The 23,098-nt window shown below is 43.8% G+C and overlaps 1 protein-coding gene across 1 annotated transcript in view; it reads right to left on the bottom strand.

The window, feature by feature from the left end:
* The window catches only part of LOC134340873 (V-set and immunoglobulin domain-containing protein 10-like 2), a 119,820-nt gene that overhangs the window by 22,258 nt on the left and 74,464 nt on the right, over window positions 1–23,098 (bottom strand). Inside the window, exons 8-11 of the mRNA XM_063038445.1 lie at window positions 20,931–21,191; window positions 16,521–16,778; window positions 14,071–14,361; window positions 9,906–10,253 (exon numbers count right to left, since the gene is read on the bottom strand). Coding sequence (XP_062894515.1) covers window positions 9,906–10,253; window positions 14,071–14,361; window positions 16,521–16,778; window positions 20,931–21,191 — 1,158 coding nt within the window. The remainder of the gene's footprint in view (window positions 1–9,905; window positions 10,254–14,070; window positions 14,362–16,520; window positions 16,779–20,930; window positions 21,192–23,098) is intronic.

Below are 23,098 nucleotides of genomic sequence, written 5' to 3'. Positions count from 1 at the left end.
CCTCCCCCACCCCTTTATCTTTCCCCTTTCTGGTTTTTCACCTGGAACCTACCAGTCTTGTCCTTCCCACCCTCCCCCTACCTTCTTTATAGGGCCTCTGCCCCTTCCCTCCACAGTCCTGACGAAGGGTTCCGGCCCGAAACATCGACTGATCGTTTCCATGGATGCTGCCTGACCTGCTGAGTTCCTCCAGCGTGTTATGAGTGCCCCTTCTCATCGTTACTGACAGGAGTGAGAATACAGAAGCCTGAAGGCACACACTCAGTGATTCAGGAACAGCTTCTTCCCCTCTGCCATCCGATTCCTAAATGGTCATTGAACCCATGAACACTACCTCACTTCTTTTTATTATCTTTGTTTTTGCACTATTTTTAATTTAACTATTTAATATACTGTACATATACCTACCGTGATTAATTAATTAATTAATTAATTATTCTATATTATCATGTATTGCATTGTACTGCTGCCGCTAGGTTAACAAATTTCACAACACGCACAAAGCCAACCAGTCCATTGAATGAGCACCAGCTGCTTTGCAGGCCAATCAAGTTAGTCCTAAACTGCAATTTTTTTCTGAATTTCTCTCCAACTTTTCTTTGTGAGATACTTCCTCAAGTTTATTCCAAATGCTGTGTCTAATTCTGTTTTCATGATGATATCAAATATGCAGTGCGAACCCTACCTGCTTGTGAATTTCAGTAATCTGTTCTCTTCTGTCGCATATGCGTCATTGTAAGTCTGTGTTATTTTACTATCAAAGCATCAGCCAGAGAAAGCAGGAGCTCCTCAATCACTTGATCTATGCCCACCATGACTTTTCCACTAACTTCTAGCCTCCCCAGTATATATACTGGGTGCACACCATATTGCTCAGTACTCCAGAAGAAAATTCGATTGCTCAGCCCAACTGCCTTGTGCCAATGTGCAAAACAATCCTATCTGGAAGCACTGAAGAAGGACAGGGTATAACAAAAAAGGAGGTGAAAAACTGACAGAGATCACAGGTATAACTAACAAATCAGATCAAAATCCCTACAGTCCTGCCATGTCCATCCATGAATCATGCTGTATTATTGAACAGCTAACAGGGGGAAAGGACTAAGAATACACCTATTTTTAACAATGGTGAGACGCAGCTGAAATACACACAGTGGCATTTTATTAGGTACAGTACCTAAGAAAGTGGCCACTAGTGTAATTCTGTATGTTTGTGGCCTTCAGCTGCCGTAGTCTATCCACTTCAAGGTTTGACGTGTTGTGCATGCATAAGTGCTGTTCTGCAGACCACTGTCGTAACATGTGGCTATTTGAGTTGTTTGCGTTATTTGAGTTCCTATTGCTTTCCTGTCTGCTGAACCAGTCTGGCCAATCCCCCCCGACCTCTCTCAATAACAAGGCGTTTTCACCCACAGAATTGTTACTCACTGGATATTTCTTGTTTTTCGTGCCATTCTCTGTAAACTCTAGAGACTGTTGTGCGTGAAAACCCCAGGAGATCAGCAGTTTCTGAGATATTAAAGCCATCCCATCTGGCACCAACAATCATTCCACAGTCAAAGTCATTTAGATCACATTTCTTCCCCATTCTGATGTTTGATCTGAACAACAACGGAACCTCTTGACCGTGTCTGCATGCTCTTATGCATTGAATTGCTGCCATACGATTGGCTGATTAGAGATTTGCATTAGCGAGCAGGTGCACAAGCATACCTAATAAAATGGCCACTGAGTACATTTACAAACATTTTCATCTAGGAACCAAGCAGGCAAATCATCAGCCAACCAGATGATTTGACTTCTACCGATGAACCTGCCACTGGGGTCTTCAGCCAATTTAATCCACCCTACATGGTACCAAGAAATGTCTGAGAGGACTGAGTATATAAAAGGTATGGGATCACACAACATTCCAGTCAGAGTATAAGGATGTATTCTAGAACTAACTATACAAATTATGAAACTGTTCCAATATATATGAGGGCAGCTCTCAAAGAGCAGAACATTATAATTTGGCTCATTAATAACCCATTAATCTATTTGGAATCTACAGTGGGTGAAATCTCACTGGCTCTCCTCTTGGCTTTGCAACAGCAATGCATATGTCAGACTGAGTTTTATTGATGTTCAACCCTGTCATCCTCTCAGTACTAATCAGGAAGCTTCAAAACCTTGATCCCTCCGCAACTGGATCCTTGATTCCCTCATCGGAAGACACCAGTGAGCATGGATTAGTAATAGCATCACCTTATTGACCATCAACGCAGATGCACTGCTCTACTTTCTCTACAATCCTGACGGTGTGGCACCATCTATAATCTTGGCAATGACACCCTGCTTTCAGCAGAATCTCAGATGGCAACGGCGAGGCGTACAGGAGTAAGACAGATCAGCTGGTTGTGTCGTGTCGAAACAACAGCCTTGCACTCAGCATCAGTAAGATCAAGAAATTGATTGTGGACATCAGGGTGGAGAAGTTGGGAGAACACACAGCAGTCCTCGTTGAGGGGTCAGTGGGCAGCAGCATCTCAGAGGATCTATCCTGGGCCCAACACGTTGAGGCTTGCGAAAAAGACACACTCGTAGTTCTACTTCATTAGGAGTTTGAGGAGATTTGGTATATCACCAAAGACTAGCGAATTTCTACAGATGTACCGTGGAGAGCCTTCTGTTTGGTCGCATCAAAACCAGTTACGAAGGCTTCAGTGCACAGGATCGAAGGAGGCTACAGAGGATTGTAGACTCAGCCAGATCCATCATGGGCACAACCCTCACTGAGCACCCTCACCGCCTAGGACATGCCTGCTCCTCATTACTACCCTCGGGGAGCCAGTACAGGAGCCTGAAGAGTCACATCCAGTATTTTAGGAACAGCTTCTTTCCCTCTGCCATCGGATTTCTGAACGGTCCATGAACAATGCCTCTCTGTTCCTTTTTTCCACTGCTTATTTAACTATTGGCTTGTTTCAAAACAAAGGTCAGTGATAGTAAACCTGATGCTAATTCTGATTCTCTTTCTGATTCTGACCAAAGCAACAAAAAAATGTGTCAACAATGCTAGTAAGTAGCACTAACTTACTAATATCCTGTTCATCAATGCCCTGTTTGGATTTTGCTGGAATCCTTCCTCTCCAGTCTTCATTATAGCCTTGGGTCAGACATGGACCAAAGCATTGAATTCCAGGGGAAGGGGTGAGAGGACTACCCTGAGTTGCTAATTGCAACATCTTTGGAAAACTGATGCCAATGAGCATCAAGGGACAAACAATCCTTGATGAAGCCATCCTTTGCATAAGAACAAGGTGATTATGTTTGTCAATCACCTCAACCACAAGACATCATTGCGGGAGGTCCTCGGGCAGGGCCTAAACTTAATGGTTGCATTATGCTGTTTCCAGTAGCTAACCTTTCATTAAATAATGTACTCCTTATCATATTCTGTGGGTTCTTAGTTTGACAGTTCATCAACCTCAATACCGAATGTTGCTTAAATTCAGGCAATGGTACATTTCTCCATGGCACCGATGCACAGTTCTTTTGCTTCTCTCAGAGACACAGTCTGCTATCTCTTTTACCAGTCAACTTCTCAGCTCTTTACTTCACCCCTCCCGGTTTCACCTCTCACCTGTGTTTCTTCCTCCCCTCCCCCCACCTTTTCAAGCTACTCCTCATCTTTTTCTCTCCTCTCCTGCTGAAGGGTCTCGGCCCGAAATATCGACTGTACTCTTTTTCTATAGATGCTGCCTGGCCTGCTGAGTTCCTCCAGCATTTTGTGTGTGTTGCTAAAAGGAACAGCATAGTTTTAAGATTAGAAGTGAGAGATTTAAAAGCAACGTCAGGGGCAGCTTCTTCATGCAAACAATGCGAGTTAAGATTCAAAGTTCAAAGTAAATTTACTATCAAAGTACGTATACATTCGGTGACCCATTTTATTAGGTGCAGCTGTACACCTGCTTATTAATGCAAATATCTAATCAATCATTTGGCAGCAACTCTATGCATAAGAGCATACAGACATGATCACGAGGTTCAGTTGTTGTTCAGACGAAACAACAGAATGGGGAAGAACTGTGATCCAAGTGACTCTGACCATGAAATGATTGTTGGTGCCAGATGGGGTGGATTGAGTATCTCAGAAACTGCTGATCTCCTGGGATTTTCAGGCATAATAGTCTTAAGAGTTTAGAGAATGGCATGGAAAACAAGAAAAAGACATCCAGTTCTATGAGGGAAAATGCTTACTTAATGAGAGCAATCGGGGAGAATGGCCAGGCTGGTTCAAGCTGACTAGAAGGCGACAGTACCTCAAATAACCGCACATTAAAATAGTAGTGTGCAGAAGAGCATCACTGAACACGTTGCACCTTGAACATGTGACACAAGACCGCGAACATACACTCCGTGCTCACTTTACTAGGTATCTTATTAGCCACTTTCCTGAGTGTATGTCACCATATACTACCCTGAAATTCATTTTCTTGCAGGCATTCAGAGTAGAACAAACAAATACATTAGAATCAATGAAAAGCTTCTTCTGCAAATTAGTTGTTTGTTGGTCTTTGTATGTAGATTTTCATTGATTCTAAAATACAAAAAAAAACTAAATAAATAAATAAATTAGACCGAGAGCATGAGTTGTAGAGTCCTTGGAAGTGAGTCCATAGGTTATGGAATCAGTTAAATGTTGACATGAGTGAATTTATCCATGCCAGTTCAGGACCCCAGTGATAGTTGTAGAGTAATAACTATTCCTGAACTTGGTGTTATAGGACCCAAGGCTCCTGTACCACTTTCCCAACAGCAGCAGTGAGAAGAGAGCATGGCATGGATGGTGGCAGTCCCTGATGGTGGATGCAGCTTTCTTGTGTCAGCGTTCCTTGAGGACATGCTCAATGGTGGGTAGGGCTTTTCCTGTGATGGACTAGGCTCTATCCACTACTTTTTGTAGGCTCTTCTGTTCTTGGGCATTGGTGTTTCCATACCAGGACATGATGCGACCAGTCAGGACACTGTCCACTGTGTATCAATAGAAGTTTGTCAAGGTTTTAGGTGATATGCTGAATATGCACAAACGTCTAAGACAGTAGAGATGTTGCCATGGAACCTACGTGTTGTTTCCAAGACAGTTCCTCTGCTATGTTAGCGCTGAGGAATCTGAGGTTACTGACCCTCTCCAATTCCAATCCACTGATGAGGACTGACTCATGGATATCCAGTTCACTTCTCCTATAGCCAATAATCAGCTCTTCGGTTTTGCTGACTTTGAGTGAGAGGTTGTTGTTGTGGCACCATTTAACCAGATTTTCAATCTCCCTGCTATATGCCAATTCATGACTATTTTCGGCCTACGAGAGTGGAGTCATCAGCAAACTTAAATTTGAAAATTGGAGCTGTACTTAGCTTCACAGACTTAAGTATAAAGTGAGTAGATCAGGAGGCTAAGCACACAGCCTTGTGTAGCACCTATGCTGGTCGTGATTGTGCAGGAGATGTTGTTGCCAATCTGATCTGACTGGGGTCTTCAAGTGAGGAAATCAAGGATCCAGTTGCACAAGGAGGTGTCAAGGCCTAGGTCTTGGAAATCATTGATTAGTTTTGAGGAGATGATAGTGTTGAATACTGTTTTGTAGTCAATGAAGAGCATCCTGATGCATGCTTCTTCACTATTATTGGAATGAGCGGCCAGAAATAGTGGCTAGGCACGCACATTAGCAATATTTAAAAGCCATTTTGATAAGTACACAGATAGGAGAGATTTCGAGGTCTACATCCAAACATGGGCAGATGGAACTACCTCGCTGGGCAAGAGAGTCAGCATAGATGAGGTGGGCCAAAGAACTGTATCATTCCATGCTGTATCACTCTATGATTCTATAATTATTTCTCAGTTACTCACAGGACTTCAATGTGGCTATCATCTATCTCGGTAACATCTCTGACTAGGAAAGACTTGGTGCGTATGTTTACTGTATTTCCATAACGTGCCACGTCACATGCTGTACACCAACTATTTTCAGCAACTTTATCAATGACTTTCCTCACAACATAACATCAGAGGAGAGGATGTTTGCTGATGATTATTCAATATTTGGTTTCATTCACAACCCCTCAGGCTGGACAATGTTTATGGACACGTTCATAAATGGTAAGTATAATTTATGCCAGAGAAGAGCTAAGTAATGACCGTCTCTAAAAAGAGATTCCATCCCCTATCCTTGACGTTCAATGACATTACTACTGAGTTTCCCATTGTCAACATCTCTGGGGACTCAACCAGACCACCACATTAAAACTGTGACTACAGGAGTTGTTCAGAAACTGGGCATCCTACAGCAACAAGCTCATTGCTTGGCTCATTAAGAATATTCCACCATCTTCAAGCCAGGAACGTCATCAAATATTCTCCACGTGTCTGGATGTAGCTCTAACACTACCAGCAAGTTACTGTGCATACAAGGTTGTTAATGAATGTATAGACCTAAATTAGTTACACACCTCCACCATCATAGCTCACAGCCTTCCCTGTGTCTTCCTCCTGAAACAATGGCCTACAAGGCCAAAGTTGTATTCTCCTGCCCCGTGTGTATCGATGTGAGGATGCAACGAGATAGAAATACAGTAGACTCTAGTTAATTGGTTCACAGTGCGACTAGTACATTTTGGCCCAATTAAGCGGCTGCCCCAATTAGCCCAAATTTCATGGAAATAGTTTTAAAAAGACAAACTTCCATTTAATTGAGTAACAGATTATGTATTTAAATGAAGTATAGAGTAAGTTAGAACACTATCAATATTACTACAGTTCTATAAAACTGTGTATTAGTTCCTAATAGTTATTGATGCAGAAATTTATCCAGTGCAGGCTGCTGTGTTCTTTTGATTGAGAGTAAATGAACAAAATCAGCACCTACACTGAGTGCAGGTAATGTTCTGCCTTCATTGCCTTCCTGCATGAAGTAGTGTCATAAACCTCCACTTTTTAATTCGCGTCCATCGGCCCAAATGAATAACATAACACAACCAGACACAACTGACGCTATTTAAAAACTGTTCATTCTAAGCACAGTGTAGTGTCTAATGGCCACACAAGTGCACGAGACTGACACCAGTTAGAAACCGTTGTATCCTCCAAATCATTTTCATTGTATCATTCAAGATGATTGTTGATACCTTCAAATTCTTCATAGTTCCTAACTTGTTTGGAGTAGTGAAATCGTTTCATTTTCATTTCCAGCTGTTTCTGCAATCTCCAACACTGAATGCTTGAAACCACAGTGAGTAAAACGGTTCTGAATTGTCTTACAGCTTACGGTATTTCTTGCCAACTGTCAGTGACAAAAATTACTGCATTTTGAACAGAACCACACGCAATTGATGCTATTTAAAAACTGTTTGCGCTAAGCACAGTGTCGTGTCTAACAACCACACAAGTGCACGTGACTGACACTAATTAAAAACTGTTCGGCAACAGTCTCTTGTCCCAATTAAGCGGCACAGTGTCCCAAATAAACAAAGCAAATCTCAGTACTTTCTCGATTAGCTTTTGTTCTTTAAGAGTTGTCCCAAATAAACGGCTTCCCCAATTAACCAATGGCCCAATTAACCAGAATCCACTGTACTATCTATGACCCAATACTTCATATGTTGTGTGACTCTCTTTTAACCTGAAAACTGATAATCAAACATCAGCAAGAACTCCCTCCCCTTACACACACAGAAATAAAGTGTCAAATGACAGTGCTGGTGTGAAGTGGTACATTGTCAATTTCAAAACAGTGAAGGCCTTGAATTCAGAAGCGAGACTTCACTAAAGTGTGAAGACATGCTCCAGAATTTAAAAGGCTCGTTCCTACTCATGAAGTAGCTCAAATGACCCAGGAGTTTTAAATCAGACAGTTAACAAATTATCATTGAGATACAGTGTGGAGAAGGCCCTTCTAGCCCTTCAAACCGCACCGCCCAGCAGCCCCTGATTTAATTATGGGACAATTTACAATGACCAATTAACCTACCAACCAGTATGTCTTTGGATTTTGGGAGGAAACTAGAGCACCCAGAGGAAACCCACTCAGAGAACGTGCAAACTCCTTACAGACAGCAGTGGGAATTGAACCCAGGTCGCTGGTACTGTAAAGTCTTGTGCTAACCACTATGCTACCGTGCTTTCCCATAAGTTATGAAAGAAGTTATGTCCTTCTTTCTCTGTGAATGCAGATGTAAGTGTCCTGGAATATGGGTATGACTGCCACAGCTCTTGTGTTGGGTGCCAACCAACCACAACATTTTGTTCTATTGGTTGTCAGAGACAATGTGGTGCCTGCTCCATCACCCACCAGTGACCTCATTTGCTTGAAGCTGTCAAGGGGAAAATTGTTCATTAACTGCTCACAAACTTTTAAAATAATGTTCCTTGTATCCTGTGGAATGTTGAGAACTTAAAACACACATCACATCATGAGAATTAAAACAGCCTTCTCCATGAACTTGCAGGAAATTAATATTGATCCCCCACACTATGTCATTTTTTGTACAAGCTTGAATACCCTGAGAATACTTGGGCTCAAAGATTTATGGAAGAAAAGAAACTTATCTCAGCAACCAAACAACCTGAGTACTGGATTAGCTCAGAGTTAGCTCATTAGACATTTAATCACTGGTGTGGGAATGCTGTTATGATATGGACTAGTCACCAAAGTTTTCTAGTTAACTGTAAGCCAATTAGTCAGTTCTATCATGGGCACCAGCCTCTGTAGTATCCAAGACATCGTCAAGGAGCGGTGTCTTAGGAAGGTGACGTCCATCATTAAGGACCCCCATCACCCAGGACATGCCCTCTTCTCACTGTTACCATCAGGTAGGAGATACAGAAGCCTGAAGGTGCACACTCAGTGATTCAGGAACAGCTTCTTCCCCTCTGCCATCCAATTCCTAAATGGACAGTGAACCCATGAACACTACCTCACTACTTTTTTATTTCTGTTATTTTGTACTATTTCTTTTTACTTAACTATTTAATAGACGCATATATTTAATGTAACTCAGTATTTTCTCTATATTTAAATTATCACGTATTGCAATGTACTGCTGTCATAAGGTTTACAAATTTCACGACATATGCTGGTGATGTTAAATCTGATTCTGAATATTCTCTCAAAGAGGCACCTGGAGATGGGCAATGAATGTACCTTACCAATGCCAGTATCATCTTGATAACATAAACTGAGCACGTTGTTGTGAAATTATTTTAAATACTTCCAAGCTCTTGTAGGGTTCTCAGTAATATTAACTGTAATGTTAACTGTTAACTGCTAACTATAAAATGGCTTCTCTGAAGTGTAATAATGAAATGGCTTCTTTGTAATGTTAACTATGAGGTAATGTTCTCTGTAGCTGAAATGTCTGGTTTGTAGTTATAGATAACGGAAGGAACTAACCAATGGAAGCTATGTTATTCTATCTGTATGTGTGGGAACCTGGGTCAGTGCGCGGGCTTTTTGGGAGGAGAACCACAGAGGAAGGACGTGCTGGATGCGCTCTGGTTGACCACCGTGGTTGGTCCCAGGCGGTGGGTGGAGGAGGTCGGAGGGGATCGAATGGTGGAAGGTGGACCCCGTTAGTTGAGCTCCAACGGTTGTGCACAAAATGGTTGAACTCTGATAATTTTGGCGCCTTTTACTTTCCTTTTATATTGTATCTCTATTAATTACATAGTTCCAGTAAGATTTATAAAGTGTAATCTGTAAATCATATATTATGTCCTGTCTGATATTTGATGTGTGAGTTTGTACCAGGTGGCATCACACAGCAACTACGCAAACGTGAGACACGGTTTGGGGGGCGGACGGGGTTTCCCCTAGACAAACACGAGCCGATAGCCCTGAGCATTACACTCTCTTATGCCCTACCTGGAGTTTTCACTTCTGAAGGATACCCTGTTGTCTTGTGATTGACAGCCAAAATGCGGAAAGCATATAAAACCGTGGGGTCCAGTCCCCCCAGTTTGTGACCTCTAACTGCAGGGTCAATGGCATTGGCAACAACCTGCCAGGGAATGTGTGTGTCGGTGCCAGACTCCACAAAGTTTCTTCTCAAAGTTTCGCCCCAACCAGCGAAGGAGCGTCTTGCTGGTCTCCTCTGCACCATGAAACCCGTTAAGTCTCCAGAGCCTCGGGTTATCCACTCCAGAACCACCTCAGTGCGCTGGCGGTTGTACAGTAGCTTGCTGATTGTGACATTCGGCGGAGTAGGATACTCTGTGAGCGGAGAGGGAGAAGCACTTTTAGCGCAATAAAATGCAGAGTAAACTCAATCCAGAAAACACCAATATAAGTAATGGAAAAGGAAGCCCATCGAGAGATATTATAATACAATCAGAAGAAAGCATTGTACAGGGTCATTTTATCAGGGCAGTGGAATACTGAGAATAACTCATGGTTGGCAATCTGGATGGAGAGGGATTCCAACACGCTCTGGACTCATCATGTAATGTGTCTGGAGTGAATTCTAAACTCAGAGCATTCAGTTGAAAGCCACAAACAATCTGTTGGAAAAATTCAATGGGTCAATACAAAGGACAGCAGATGCTGGGGTCTGGAGCAACAAGCAGCAGCAGCAGCTGTTGAGGGATACCAATTGTTGGCGTTTCAGGTTATAACCCCACATCAGGACTGATTCCAAATTCCATCATTTTGCTGTCTCTTGTGTCTTCATTGTGATCAAATATCATCTAGCTGAAATGCTGAGATTCTCGGTAACTTTGGCCATCTCCAACAGGATCCCACCACCAAGCACATCTTTCCCTCCCCCCACTTTCCGCTTTCCACAGGGATCGCTCCCTACACACTGCCCTTGTCCACTCATCCCTCCCCACTGATCTCCCTCCTGGCACTTATCCTTCCAGGCGGAACAAGTGCCACACATGCCCTTACGCCTCCTCCCTCACTAGCATTCAGGGCCCCAGACGTTCCTTCCAGGTGAGGCGACACTTCACCTGTGGGTCTGTTGGGGTCGTATACTGTATCTGGTGCTCCTGGTGTGTCCTCCTGTATATCGGTGAGACCCAATGTAGTTTCAGAGACCACTTCACTGAGCACCTATGCTCCATTCACCACAAAAAGCGGGATCTCCCGGTGGCCACCTATTGTAATTCTATTTCCCATTCCCACACGTCAGTCCATGGCCTCCTTTACTGCCATGATGCGACCACACTCAGGTTGGAGGAGCAACACTTTATATTCCATCTGGGTAGCCTCCAACCTGATGGCATGAACTTACATTTCTCGAACTTCTGGTAATGCCTCCCCTTCACCATTCCCCATTCCTGTTTCCCTCTCTCATCTTTTTGCTTATCTGCCTATCACCTCCCGCTGGTGCTCCTCCCCTTTCCCCTTTCTTCATGGCCTTCTGTCCTCTCCTATCAGATTCCCCTCCTCCAGCCTTTTATCTCATTTACCAATCAACCTCCCAGCTCTTTACTTCACTCCTCCCCCTCTCCCAGGTTCACTTATCACCTACCACCTTGTATTTCATCCTCCCCTCCCCCCACCTTCTTTCTCTGACTTCTCATCATATTCTCCAGTCCTACTGAAGGGTCTTGGCCCAAAACTTCGACTATTTATTCCTTTCCATAGATGCTGCCTGGGTTGCTGTGTTCCTCCAGCATCTTGTATGTGTTGCCTTGCAGATTTTCTTGTGTTTGTATCAGTATTACAGTTGATTAAAGGGAATTGCAGAAGCATGAGAGAGGAGCTGGCCAAAATTGATTGGAAGGGGACACTAGCAGGGATTACGGCAGAACAGCAATGGCTGGAGTTTCTTGCAGCAATTCAGAAGATGCAAGATGGATACATCCTAAAGAAGTTTTCTAAAGAGTAGATGAGGCAACCATAGCTGACAAGGGAAGTTAAAGACAGCATAAAAGCAAAAGAAAGGGCATATAACAGAGCAAAAAAAAAAGTAGGAAGCCAGAACATTGGGAAGCTTTTTAAAAACCAGTAGAAGGCAACTAAAAATGCCAAAAGGAGAGGGAATATGAGATATGAAGGCAAGCTAGCCAATACAGTAATATGAAAGATGATACCAAAGATTTTTTTCAGATATATGAAGAGTAAAAGAGCTGAGAGTGGATATCAGATTACTGGAAAATGACACTGGAGAGGCCAGAGAAAATGTGGACAAACTCAATAAGTATTTTGCATCAGCCTTCACCGTGGAGGACACCGCCAGTATGACAGAAGTTCGATAGTGTCTGGAGGCACAGGTGAGTATAATTGCTATTACTAAGGAGAACATGCTTGGGAAGCTGAAAAGTCTAAAGGTAGATAAGTCGTCAGGACCAGATGGACGTCACCCCAGGGTTCTGAAAGAGGTAGCTGAAGAGATTGTGGAGGCATTAGTAATGATCTTTCAAGAATCACTAGATACTGGACTGGAAATTGCAAATGTCACTCCACTCTTTAAAAGCCTGCCTGGAACCTGACTTCAGTGGTTAGGAAGATGTTGGAGTCAATTATTAAGGATGAGGTTTCAGGGTTCTTAGAGGCACATGATAAGATAGGCTGAAATCAGCATGGTTTCCTAAAGGGGAAATCTTACTTGACAAATCTGTTGAAATTCTTTGAGGGAAGAACAGGCAGGAGAGACGAGGTAGAGTGGCGGATGTTGTTTACTTGGATTTTCAGAAGGCCTTTGACTTTTGCTGCACATGAGGCTGCTAAACACGATAAGAGCCCATGATATCACAGGCAAGATACTAGCATGGATAGAAGATTGCCTAACTGGCAAGAAGCAAAGAGTGTGAATGAAAGGGGCCTTTTCTAATTGGCTGCTGGTGACTAGTGGTATTCCGCAGAGGTCAATGTTGGGACCGCTTCTTTTCATGTTACAAGTCAGTGATCTAGATGATAGAATTGGTGGCTTCTTAGCCAGATTTGCAGATAATACAAAGATAGGTGGAGGGGCAGGTCGTGTTGAGGAAGCAGGGAGTCTGCAGAAGGATTGAGAGTAATTAGGAGAATGGGCAAAGAAGTAGCAGATGGAATATAGTGTAGGGAAGTAAATGGTCTTGCACTTTGGCAGAAAGAATAAAAACATAGACTATTTTCTAAACGGGGAGTCAATTCAGAAATCGTAGGGACTTGGGAATCCTTGTGCAGGATTTCCTAAAGGTTAACTTGCAGGTTTGGTGAGTGGTAAGGAAGTCAAGTGCAATTTTAGCATTCATTTCGAGAGGACTAGATTATAAAAGCAAGAGGGTAATGGTGAGGCTTTATAAAGCATGGGTCAGACCACACTTGAAGTATTGTGAGCAGTTTTGGGCCCCTTTTCTGAGAAAGTATGTGCTGGTATTTGAAAGAGTCCAGAGGAGGTTCATGAGAACGTCCTGAGAATGAAAGGGCTAATGTATGGGGAACGTTTGATGGCTCTGGTTCTATACTCGCTGGAGTTTAGAAGAATGAGGGGGGATCTCATAAAAACCTAACTAATATTGAAAGCCAGAAGGTTGTAGATCTGTGGATTTGATTGCCACAGATGCCTGTGGAGGCCAAGCCAAATATTCAAAGCAGAGTTTGATAGATTTGTGATTAGTAAGGCCATTAAAGGTTACGGGGAGAAAGCAGGAGAATGGGGTAGAGAGGGACAATAAATCAGCCATGATGGAATGGCAGAGCAGATTTGATGGGCCAAGTGGCCTAATTCTGCTCCAATGTCTTATGATCTTATAAATGTACGGAGGTGTATGCACACTCATACAGACACACATAAACATCTATGCACAGGAAGAAATACACATGCACACACCTTAAACATACAGAGTTATACACACGTCCCTCACAGACACACACACTCACACTCACACACCCACACATACACACAGAAATGCGCCGATTCATGTGCAAGTGTACACTTGTTCACACGTTCACATTTACACAAACACATCTGTACACAAAGATATATACATGCAATCATATACACAATACAATTTCAAAAATGCCTACGTACACTGCATGCATACAAAAGGAAGGGAAGGTTACAAATCAATCTAGCAAACACTGGGAAAAGCTCTCTCACTCTTCACGTGGAGGTTGATGCCAGTGGTCGAACTCCCCACCACGTTGCTCGCTGTGCACCAATACGATCCATTGTCATTGTCTCCATCTATCTCCCGAACAGTTAGGTTTGACCAGAAGGCCTCCTGATGAAGCAGATACTTCCTAGGTTTTAGCCAAATGCTTTCGTTCCTGTTGTTGTGCCAAGTGATCTCGGAGGAGGGGTAGGCGGCTCTAAGAATGCAGGTCAGGTGGACATCACTCCCCTCGAAAACAGTTACAATATTTCTCGGGGTGAGCAGTTCGGGGGCCTCTGCAACCAGAATAAACACAGCCAATTATCACTCTCAATAACACCTTGGCTCCACTTACGGACACCAACCTCACAAAAGAAGTCTTTGCTGGTCTTAAGCTTTTCAACATAGATGGCCTGAAGTCTGACAGCCTTATTTAGGTCACCTCCAAATGTCATATTTTGCAACAAGTGCACCCATCTTCCCAAGTGTGTCCTCATTATTTTAGATGAGTGTCCCCATCTGTGGCAGGAACGTCAGAATCAAAGCTTACAGAGGCTCTGTGAGGCTTTAATAACATGGGGATGATTTAGTTAGAAAGTTCAGGAAAAAATAGTAAATATAAATAAAACTCTAATGCCTGATGCTATAACGCAGCGGGCAGTCCCTTGGGATTTCTGAGACATTTCCATATCTCTAAAGGAAGTTTCCTGTGATATCATCAGCTGTTTACAGGGTGTGCACCAAGGAATGTGGTGGGGAGCCTCTTCCCCAGTAACTATTCCCATAGCTAGTTAGATTTGGATGGTGTGGGCTGGCAGGATAATTGGCCACTATACATGGCCATAGTTTGTAGGTGAGTGTTCTTCTCCAAGGATCTTCATCTTGTCATTTGGAGAGGCTTATGAGTTCCTGAGATCCCAAGAGTGATGGCGCCTGAAGCTTTAGCTCCTGGTCGGGTCGCCCATGGCGATAAGGTCAAGGGGGAGGCTCCAGACAGAGAACGGTCCACCCAGGACCTCAGCAGTGGAGCTGGCAGAGGCTGGTGACACACCACAATGATAGTTGCGGTGGAGGAAACTGCAGCAATGAAGGATCCCCAGTCATCTTGCACTCCGTGCTACTGGACCCTGACCTTGATTTGTCAAAGACTGTGTGGTGGCTGCCCGTGCATCAGCCTCGCCACGTTAAACTAAGCCAACACAGATGTTCTCCATTGAGGGAATAACCCCTTAGGAGAACATCAGACTCAACTTAAATGATTGCACTACTAGGTGAGTGTTAGAATCTGGTGGGGGGGTGAATTGTTGAGAATGAAGAGAGAAGAAAATGGGATCAGTCTAAATGAGTGGTTGATGGAAAGCACAGCCTCGGTGGGCCATAGTGTTTCTTTCCATGCTGTCCAAATCGATGACACGATGATTCCCTTTCTGTGTAAGTATGTGGATAAGTGTGTATGTCATCTTTCCATATGGATGAGTGCACATATTTATGCATGCATATGTAACTGTGTATTTAATCAAAATGTGGGACTTTTATCTGAAAAGATTGGAATCATGGATTAGAGAATATCTACAAACGTAGAATCTTTTTTGCTACATGTTAATACCAGATATCCCACCTCTCCTGGAAGTTCCGGGAGTCTCCCGCATAATAGTGGCTCCCTGATGCCCACAAATTATATACAATATCCCGGAAATCAATTTTTTTGAAAGCGAACAAGTGAGAGAGTGCAAAAGCAAGAGAGAGAAAGCAAGAGAGAGCACGAGAGAGCGACCATGAGAGCGACCACAAGAGCGAGAAAGCGCGCGAGCGAGAGAGAGGGAGAGAGCGCAAGAGCGACCACAAGAGAGAGCGAGAGCGAGAGAGCACGTGAATGAGAGAGTGAGAGAGAGAGAGCACGAGAGAGAGAGAGAGAGAGAGAGAGAGAGAGAGCGAGAGTGTGCCATGGCAGAGTGTTCCAAAAACAAAAAATATAAAACATACGTCACCCCAGACTACACTAAAGTGTACCCCTGCCTAATAGGGGTCAAAATGATGACAGTGTTGCTCACTGCACTGTTTGCAACAGTGACTTTTCTATTGCCCATGGTGGGTTAAGACTGTAAAAGACATGTTGAGGTGAGTTTAACAGGTGTCATTCATTCATTAGCATAGCTAACGTTATTTAAACTAGCTGGCTCGCTGCTGAGGAGCTACTCTATTGCAGACATCCCACCTCTCCCGGAAGTTCCAGGAGTCTCCCACAAATTGATGGTGCTACCTCCCTGAAACGAGTTTTTGCAGGGTGGGATGTCTGTAATACCTGCTCAGGTCAGTCCTTTAAATAAAGTGAGGAGTTAAGTAAAATAATAGTCAAAGATGAACCACTTCACTACAGGTTAATGGAAGCTTCAAGTTCACGTCTAAAATCAGTGATTAATTATAAAAGAATGCTTTTCCAGGAAGTGTTCCTTACCTAGTTGGATATTGCAGGACCTACTTCTGGTCAAAGGATGTGTTGCTTGGCAGATGAACTCCTTGCCATCGTACGTTGGACTCGACTTTAGCACCTGGTTGTTGATGGATCGTTCAGCCTTTCCCAAGAAGCTGCTTCTCCAGTCTTTCCACTGCAGTGTAGCCTGCGGTAGGCCTCCTTCCCAACTACATGACAGCATAGTGTATGCTAAGTTTTTCACACCAGTCGCTGAACATTTGGGTCTCCCTTCAGGCAACACTAGCCAGTAATAAAAACACAAGCAAACTTTAAAATCACTTTAGTCATTCACTCAGAATTAGATTTATTGTCAGTTTAGTGCAGTACTGTGCAGAATTCTTAGGCACATTCATATAACTAGGGTGCCTAAGACTTTTGCACAGTACTGTAGTAATTTTATGTATTACACTGTACTGCTGCCACAAAAAAAAACAAATTTCATGACATATGCGAGTTATGATAAACCTGATTTTGATATGGGTCTCTGTTGTGGACTGAGAGTGGGAAGGTGGCAGGGAGAGGGGAATCACGGTTGGGAAAAGTGGAAGGGAGCATTCTGTAACGATCAATAAACCAACTTTTTGGAATGAAATGACTTTGGTGTCTTAGGGCTGGGTGAGTCTACACTCGCGCCACCCCCTGCCCCTGGCACTCTTTCTCTGCCACCTGTCCCACACTCGTCCCACAACACTCCACCCTCACCATTCCCAACATCCTTTGCTCCCACCAGATTTACAAACTCGCTCTCCACTCCACGTTGACAAATACAGTACTGTGCAAAAGTCTTAGGCACTTAAGCTATATATGTTTTGCACAGTACTGTAGATGATGTGAAATGTGCTATTCTGCAGCAGCAAATACAGTGCAAAGACATAAAATTGATATAAATTACAAAAGTAAATACATTGAGCCAAAGAAAGGGAAAATCAAATAGCGCTATGGGTTCGTAGACCATTCATGAAACTGATAGCAGAGGGGAAGAAGCTGTTCCCAAATCGTTGAGAGTGGGTCTTCAGGCTCCTGTACCTCCTCCTTGATGGTAGTAATGAGAAGAGGGCATGTCCTGGGTGATGAGGGCCCTTACTGATGGATGCCACCTTCTTGAGGCATGGCCTCATGAAGATGTCCTCAGTGGTCAAGAGGGTTGTGTCTGTGATAGAGCTGGCTGCGTCTACAACCTCTGTAGTACACACAAAGTGGCAGCATTTAAGAGCAAGTTGAGTTTATAAAGGGTCTTGATAGGGTGGGAGTTCTCTCTTGTGGGTAAACTTAAATTAGGATCACTGTTTAAAAATAACAGATAGCCTACTTAAAAGCCAAAACATTTTCTGTCAGTGGTTGTAAGCCTTTGGATATCTTTTCCTCATAAGGTGGTGGAAGCAGGCCTTAAATAGATTCTTAATAAGCAAGGGGGAGATGGGGTCAGAAGTAAGCAAGAATGTGGAGTTGAAGTTACAGCCAATTCAGCCATGAAAGTATCAAATGGCAGAACAGACTCAAGGGGCTGAAGGGCTTCTCTTCCTCATCTGAAAGTTCATATGTCCATCTGTAAGATCCCTCTGACTGAATCCCAGTCTTTTTAGAATCTCTCCCCTACCACTTCTGAAAGGATTTATGTCCACAACACATGTCCGATTCCCATTGGCAGTTTTGCTTCACTTCCAGTTCGGGATGTGATAAGTAAAAAGTGCATAGAACTCTAAAAAAATTGCCACAGAGAATGAGGTGATTCAACCTGTTACACAGGCTAAAGCCAAAAAAATGACCCTCCCAGTCCAGTCCCTCTCGCTATTTCTCAGTTCATGGTAATGACTGATGGACCCTCAAGCAAACGTTTTGTAAAGCAGCAATTGCTTCTCCCTCTACCAACCCCGGCACTCAAAATCCCACCCCGACAATGCACCACCCTTCCAATCCTTAAAATGAAATTTGTTTTCACTAAAATTCATGCATCCTTCCCATTGGTCAACTTACTCTATGAACTGTAAAGTTGTTAACATAGAAAACCTACAGCGCAATACAGGCCCTTCGGCCCACAATGCTGTGCCGAACATGTCCTTACCTTAGAAATTACCTAGGGTTACCCATAGCCCTCTATTTTTCTAAGCTCCATGTACCTGTCCAGGAGTCTCTTCAAAGACCTTATCATATCCGCCTCCACCACAATTGTTGACAGCCCATTCCACGCACTCACTACTCTCTGCGTAAAAACTTACCCTTGACATCTCCTCTGTACCTACTTCCAAGCACCTTAAAACTGTGCCCTCTCATTCTATCCATTCCAGCCCAGGGAAAAAGCCTCTGACTATCCACACGATTAATGCCTCTCATCATCTTATACACCTCTATCAGGTCACCTCTCATCCTCCGTCGCTCCAAGGAAAAAAGGCCGAGTTCACTCAACCTATTCTCATAAGGCATGCTCCCCAATCCAGGCAACGTCATTGTAACAACATACATCAAAGTTGCTGGTGAACGCAGCAGGCCAAGCAGCATCTATAGGAAGAGGCGCAGTCGACGTTTCAGGCCGAGACCCTTCGTCAGGACTAACTGAAGGAAGAGTGAGTAAGGGATTTGAAAGCTGGAGGGGGAGGGGGAGATGCAAAATGATAGGAGAAGACAGGAGGGGGAGGGATAGAGCCGAGAGTTGGACAGGTGATAGGCAAAAGGGGATACGAGAGGATCATGGGACAGGAGGTCAGGGAAGAAAGACCGGGGGGGGGTGACCCAGAGGATGGGCAAGAGGTATATTCAGAGGGACAGAGGGAGAAAAAGGAGAGTGAGAGAAAGAATGTGTGCATAAAAATGAGTAACAGCTGGGGTACGAGGGGGAGGTGGGGCCTAGCGGAAGTTAGAGAAGTCAATGTTCATGCCATCAGGTTGGAGCCTACCCAGACGGAATATAAGGTGTTGTTCCTCCAACCTGAGTGTGGCTTCATCTTTACAGTAGAGGAGGCCGTGGATAGACATGTCAGAATGGGAATGGGATGTGGAATTAAAATGTGTGGCCACTGGGAGATCCTGCTTTCTCTGGCGGACAGAGCGTAGATGTTCAGCAAAGCGGTCTCCCAGTCTGCGTTGGGTCTCACCAATATATAAAAGGCCACATCGGGAGCACCGGACGCAGTATATCACCCCAGTCGACTCACAGGTGAAGTGATGCCTCACCTGGAAGGACTGTTTGGGGTCCTGAATGGTGGTACGGGAGGAAGTGTAAGGGCATGTGTAGCACTTGTTCCGCTTACACGGATAAGTGCCAGGAGGGAGATCAGTGGGGAGGGATGGGGGGGACGAATGGACAAGGGAGTTGTGTAGGGAGCGATCCCTGCGGAATGCAGAGAGAGGGGGGGAGGGAAAGATGTGCTTAGTGGTGGGATCTCGTTGGAGGTGGCGGAAGTTACGGAGAATAATATGTTGGACCCGGAGGCTGGTGGGGTGGTAGGTGAGGACCAGGGGAACCCTATTCCTAGTGGGGTGGTGGGAGGATGGAGTGAGAGCAGATGCGTTCACCAGCAACTTTGATGTATGTTGCTTGAATTTCCAGCATCTGCAGAATTCCTGTTGTTTAACGTCATTGTAAGTCTCCTCTGCACCCTTTCTATGGTTTCCACATCCTTCCTGTAGTGAGGTGACCAGAACTGAGCACAGTACTCCAAATGGGGTCTGACCAGGGTCCTACATAGCTGCAACATTACCCCTCGGCTCCTAAACTCAATCCCATGATTGATGAAGGCCAATGCACCATATGCTTTTGTAACCACAGAGTCAATCTGTGCAGCATCTTTGAGTGTCCTATGGACTTGGACCCCAAGATCCCTCTGATCCTCCACACTGCCAAGAGTCTTACCATTAATACTTAATACTTACCATTTAATTAACGTTAAAAGGTTAAACCATTTGGAGTTTAGAAAAATGAATGGTGACCGTATTCATGTAAGGTTCTAACGGGACTGGCAGAGTAGAATTGGAGATGGCTCCACCAGACGAAAAGACACAAACCAGGGAACATAGCCGCAAAATTCATTCAGAGAAAAGGTGCGCAGAAGATTCTTTTCTCAGAGGATAGTGAATCTGAAGGGGATTTGAGTGTATTGGGAAACTGGCACAGAAGAGGTGTTGAGGCCAACATGTTGAATTGTGGGACAGACTTGCGGGGCCTGGTAGTTGACTCCTCCTCCTACTTGCTCAAGTCCAGTGATTCCATTTGGCAATTGTGTATTGGATGAGCATTGTACAAGCTTCCCATAAATAATCAGCAACTTCCAAAAAGAGAGGAAGGAAGTGGGGACGGGTGGGCATTGGGGTCAGGAGTGATGGGTGGTGATGGGAATGGGTGCGGGAAGAGCATTTTCTATCCAGGCCAGTAGTTATAAGTGAACCAGTTCTACTCACGTGCAGTAGTTTTGCAGGACCAGTCTGCCCTCAGGGCTGGATGAGATGGTTTGCAGGCATAAGTACTGTTGTGTGATGTCTTCTGGCCCGGTATTACTCTTGAGACACTGGATCTTCCCTCTGCATCGAAACCGTCGCTCACCATATTAACCCACTGAAGAGTCGCTGGCGGGTCTCCACCTTCCCAAGAGCACCACAGAGCAATATCCTGATTATCATTAACAGAGAGCACGGTGCAGATGGGCCTCCCTGCTGGCAGATCTATACATGGTATGAAGGACTAAAGAAATTAGTGACGCCAAATCAGTGGACACCCAGCGAGCAAATCAGAAGCTCGTCCTACCTTCACTCTTTCTGCTGCCTCTTCCCATTTACAATTAGCTGCCATTCAATGAAGAGAACCTGGGTATTACAGATGGTGAACATGAACAGACCAAAGAGGAAGATGATAATGTAAGAATTAGAGGAGATAAGTCGGTCTGTAGAGATTATCCTGGCTCTTTGTCAAACCCTGTAAGGTGCTCTCCTCCTTGAATTCTTACTGTTTCTCTGCAACTCCTAATACTACCATTTCACCAAAGCAGCTATACCTTTTTTAACAGCTTCAATTAACTGGACAAATGTAGCCTTAGGAATGAGCAAATCACAGAATTATAGTCCTTTGTCAGCAGGATTATTTTCTGTATTTGCTACTAAAATGAATAAATATGCTACAGTTCATGCCAACCCTACCTTCCTGGCAATCCGTAGGAAATTTGTGGTGTAAAGGTTACATTCCTTAATTATGCAATTGTATGCCCTTGTATGCGCAATCAAAAGTGACCCAGCTGTAGTGTAGAGTTATAACTATTACTGTATTACAGAGTTTCAAAAACTCCCTACTAATTTTTTAATTAGTTTTCATCCAACAGTTTTAGTACCAAAAGTTTTAATGAAACAACCCATTTTAAATGTTTAAAAATTAGATAACTCTTGTCTACAATGAGAAAAAAATCACATAAATGTCAGAGTGTTTTTTCCACTTGTCCATCCTTTGTCAGACACAGGGTGGGTTAGGCAGAGTAACACAGACAAACAGGTGCACCAGTTCCAATCCTAATGTGATAAACATCAGAAAAATGTCTACATCCCATGGTGAATCCATACTGCCTCTCTGCCAGTGTTGCTGTGAACTGCATCCAATATCATGGACGAGAACACATAAACAAATGGCATATAGCCTATCATTGACAAAGACATCAATTTTCATGAAAAGCATGACCAGTGATGACTGATATGCCTTGGAGGCACACATTTCAATTACAGGTATCTGGTGTCCTTGCAAAATCCAATTTTATACCACATGATTTTTTTTTTAGCAGGGTTCCTTTGGTAATTTTTCTTTGCTCAGTGATAGCTCTGTGACTTGCTTGGGTCCCTAACATGTATGGGCTCAGGTCCCTTGCAGGGTCCTGCAAGATTAAATGCCATCAAAGCATTAAAGAGAATTCCTTGCTGTTCACAGGCTCACTTACAATCATTTGATAATGGACAAGGCTTTGGTTTAAATCTCATCTGAAAGATGCTACCTCTGACAGTGTCCTATTAGTATGTACCGGGAAGCTGGATGTGCCTGAAGCTGGGTCTCTGTGTTGAGACTGAAAACAGCAGACTAAGTACTGTAGGGAAACAAAGAAGTCTATGTTCCTTTAGGCCTTAGTCAGTGCCCAAACACAAAACATTATCACAAAGTTAATGGTCTTCATCTCAAAGAGGAAGAAACCATTATTGAATTGTACCGCACTTCAGTCACACCCCTACCTGGGAAATGCAAGACTAGCACTTTCTTGAGGTTGGGACAATTGAAGAATGTGGTTCAAGCATAGAATATTATTAAGAATAATATCCATTATTAAAGATAAGGCTTTGGGTTACTTGGAGGCACATGATAAAATAGGTTGAAGTCAGCATGATTTCCTGAAGGTAAATTGCCTGACAAATCTGTTGAAATTGAGGAAACAACAGGCAGGATAGACAAAGGAGAGTCAGTGGATGTTGCTTACATGGATTTCCGGAAGGCCGTTGACTATGTGCCGCACATGAGGCTGCTAAACAAGGTAAGTGCCCATGGTCTTACAGGAAAGATACTAACATCGATATAGGATTGGCCGACTGGCAGGAGGCAAAGA

This window comes from Mobula hypostoma, chromosome X2, assembly GCF_963921235.1.
Source record: "Mobula hypostoma chromosome X2, sMobHyp1.1, whole genome shotgun sequence".
Classification (NCBI taxonomy): Eukaryota; Metazoa; Chordata; class Chondrichthyes; order Myliobatiformes; family Myliobatidae; genus Mobula; species Mobula hypostoma.
Note: the sequence above shows the minus strand (reverse complement) of the source record. Positions and strands in the feature narration are given on the sequence as shown.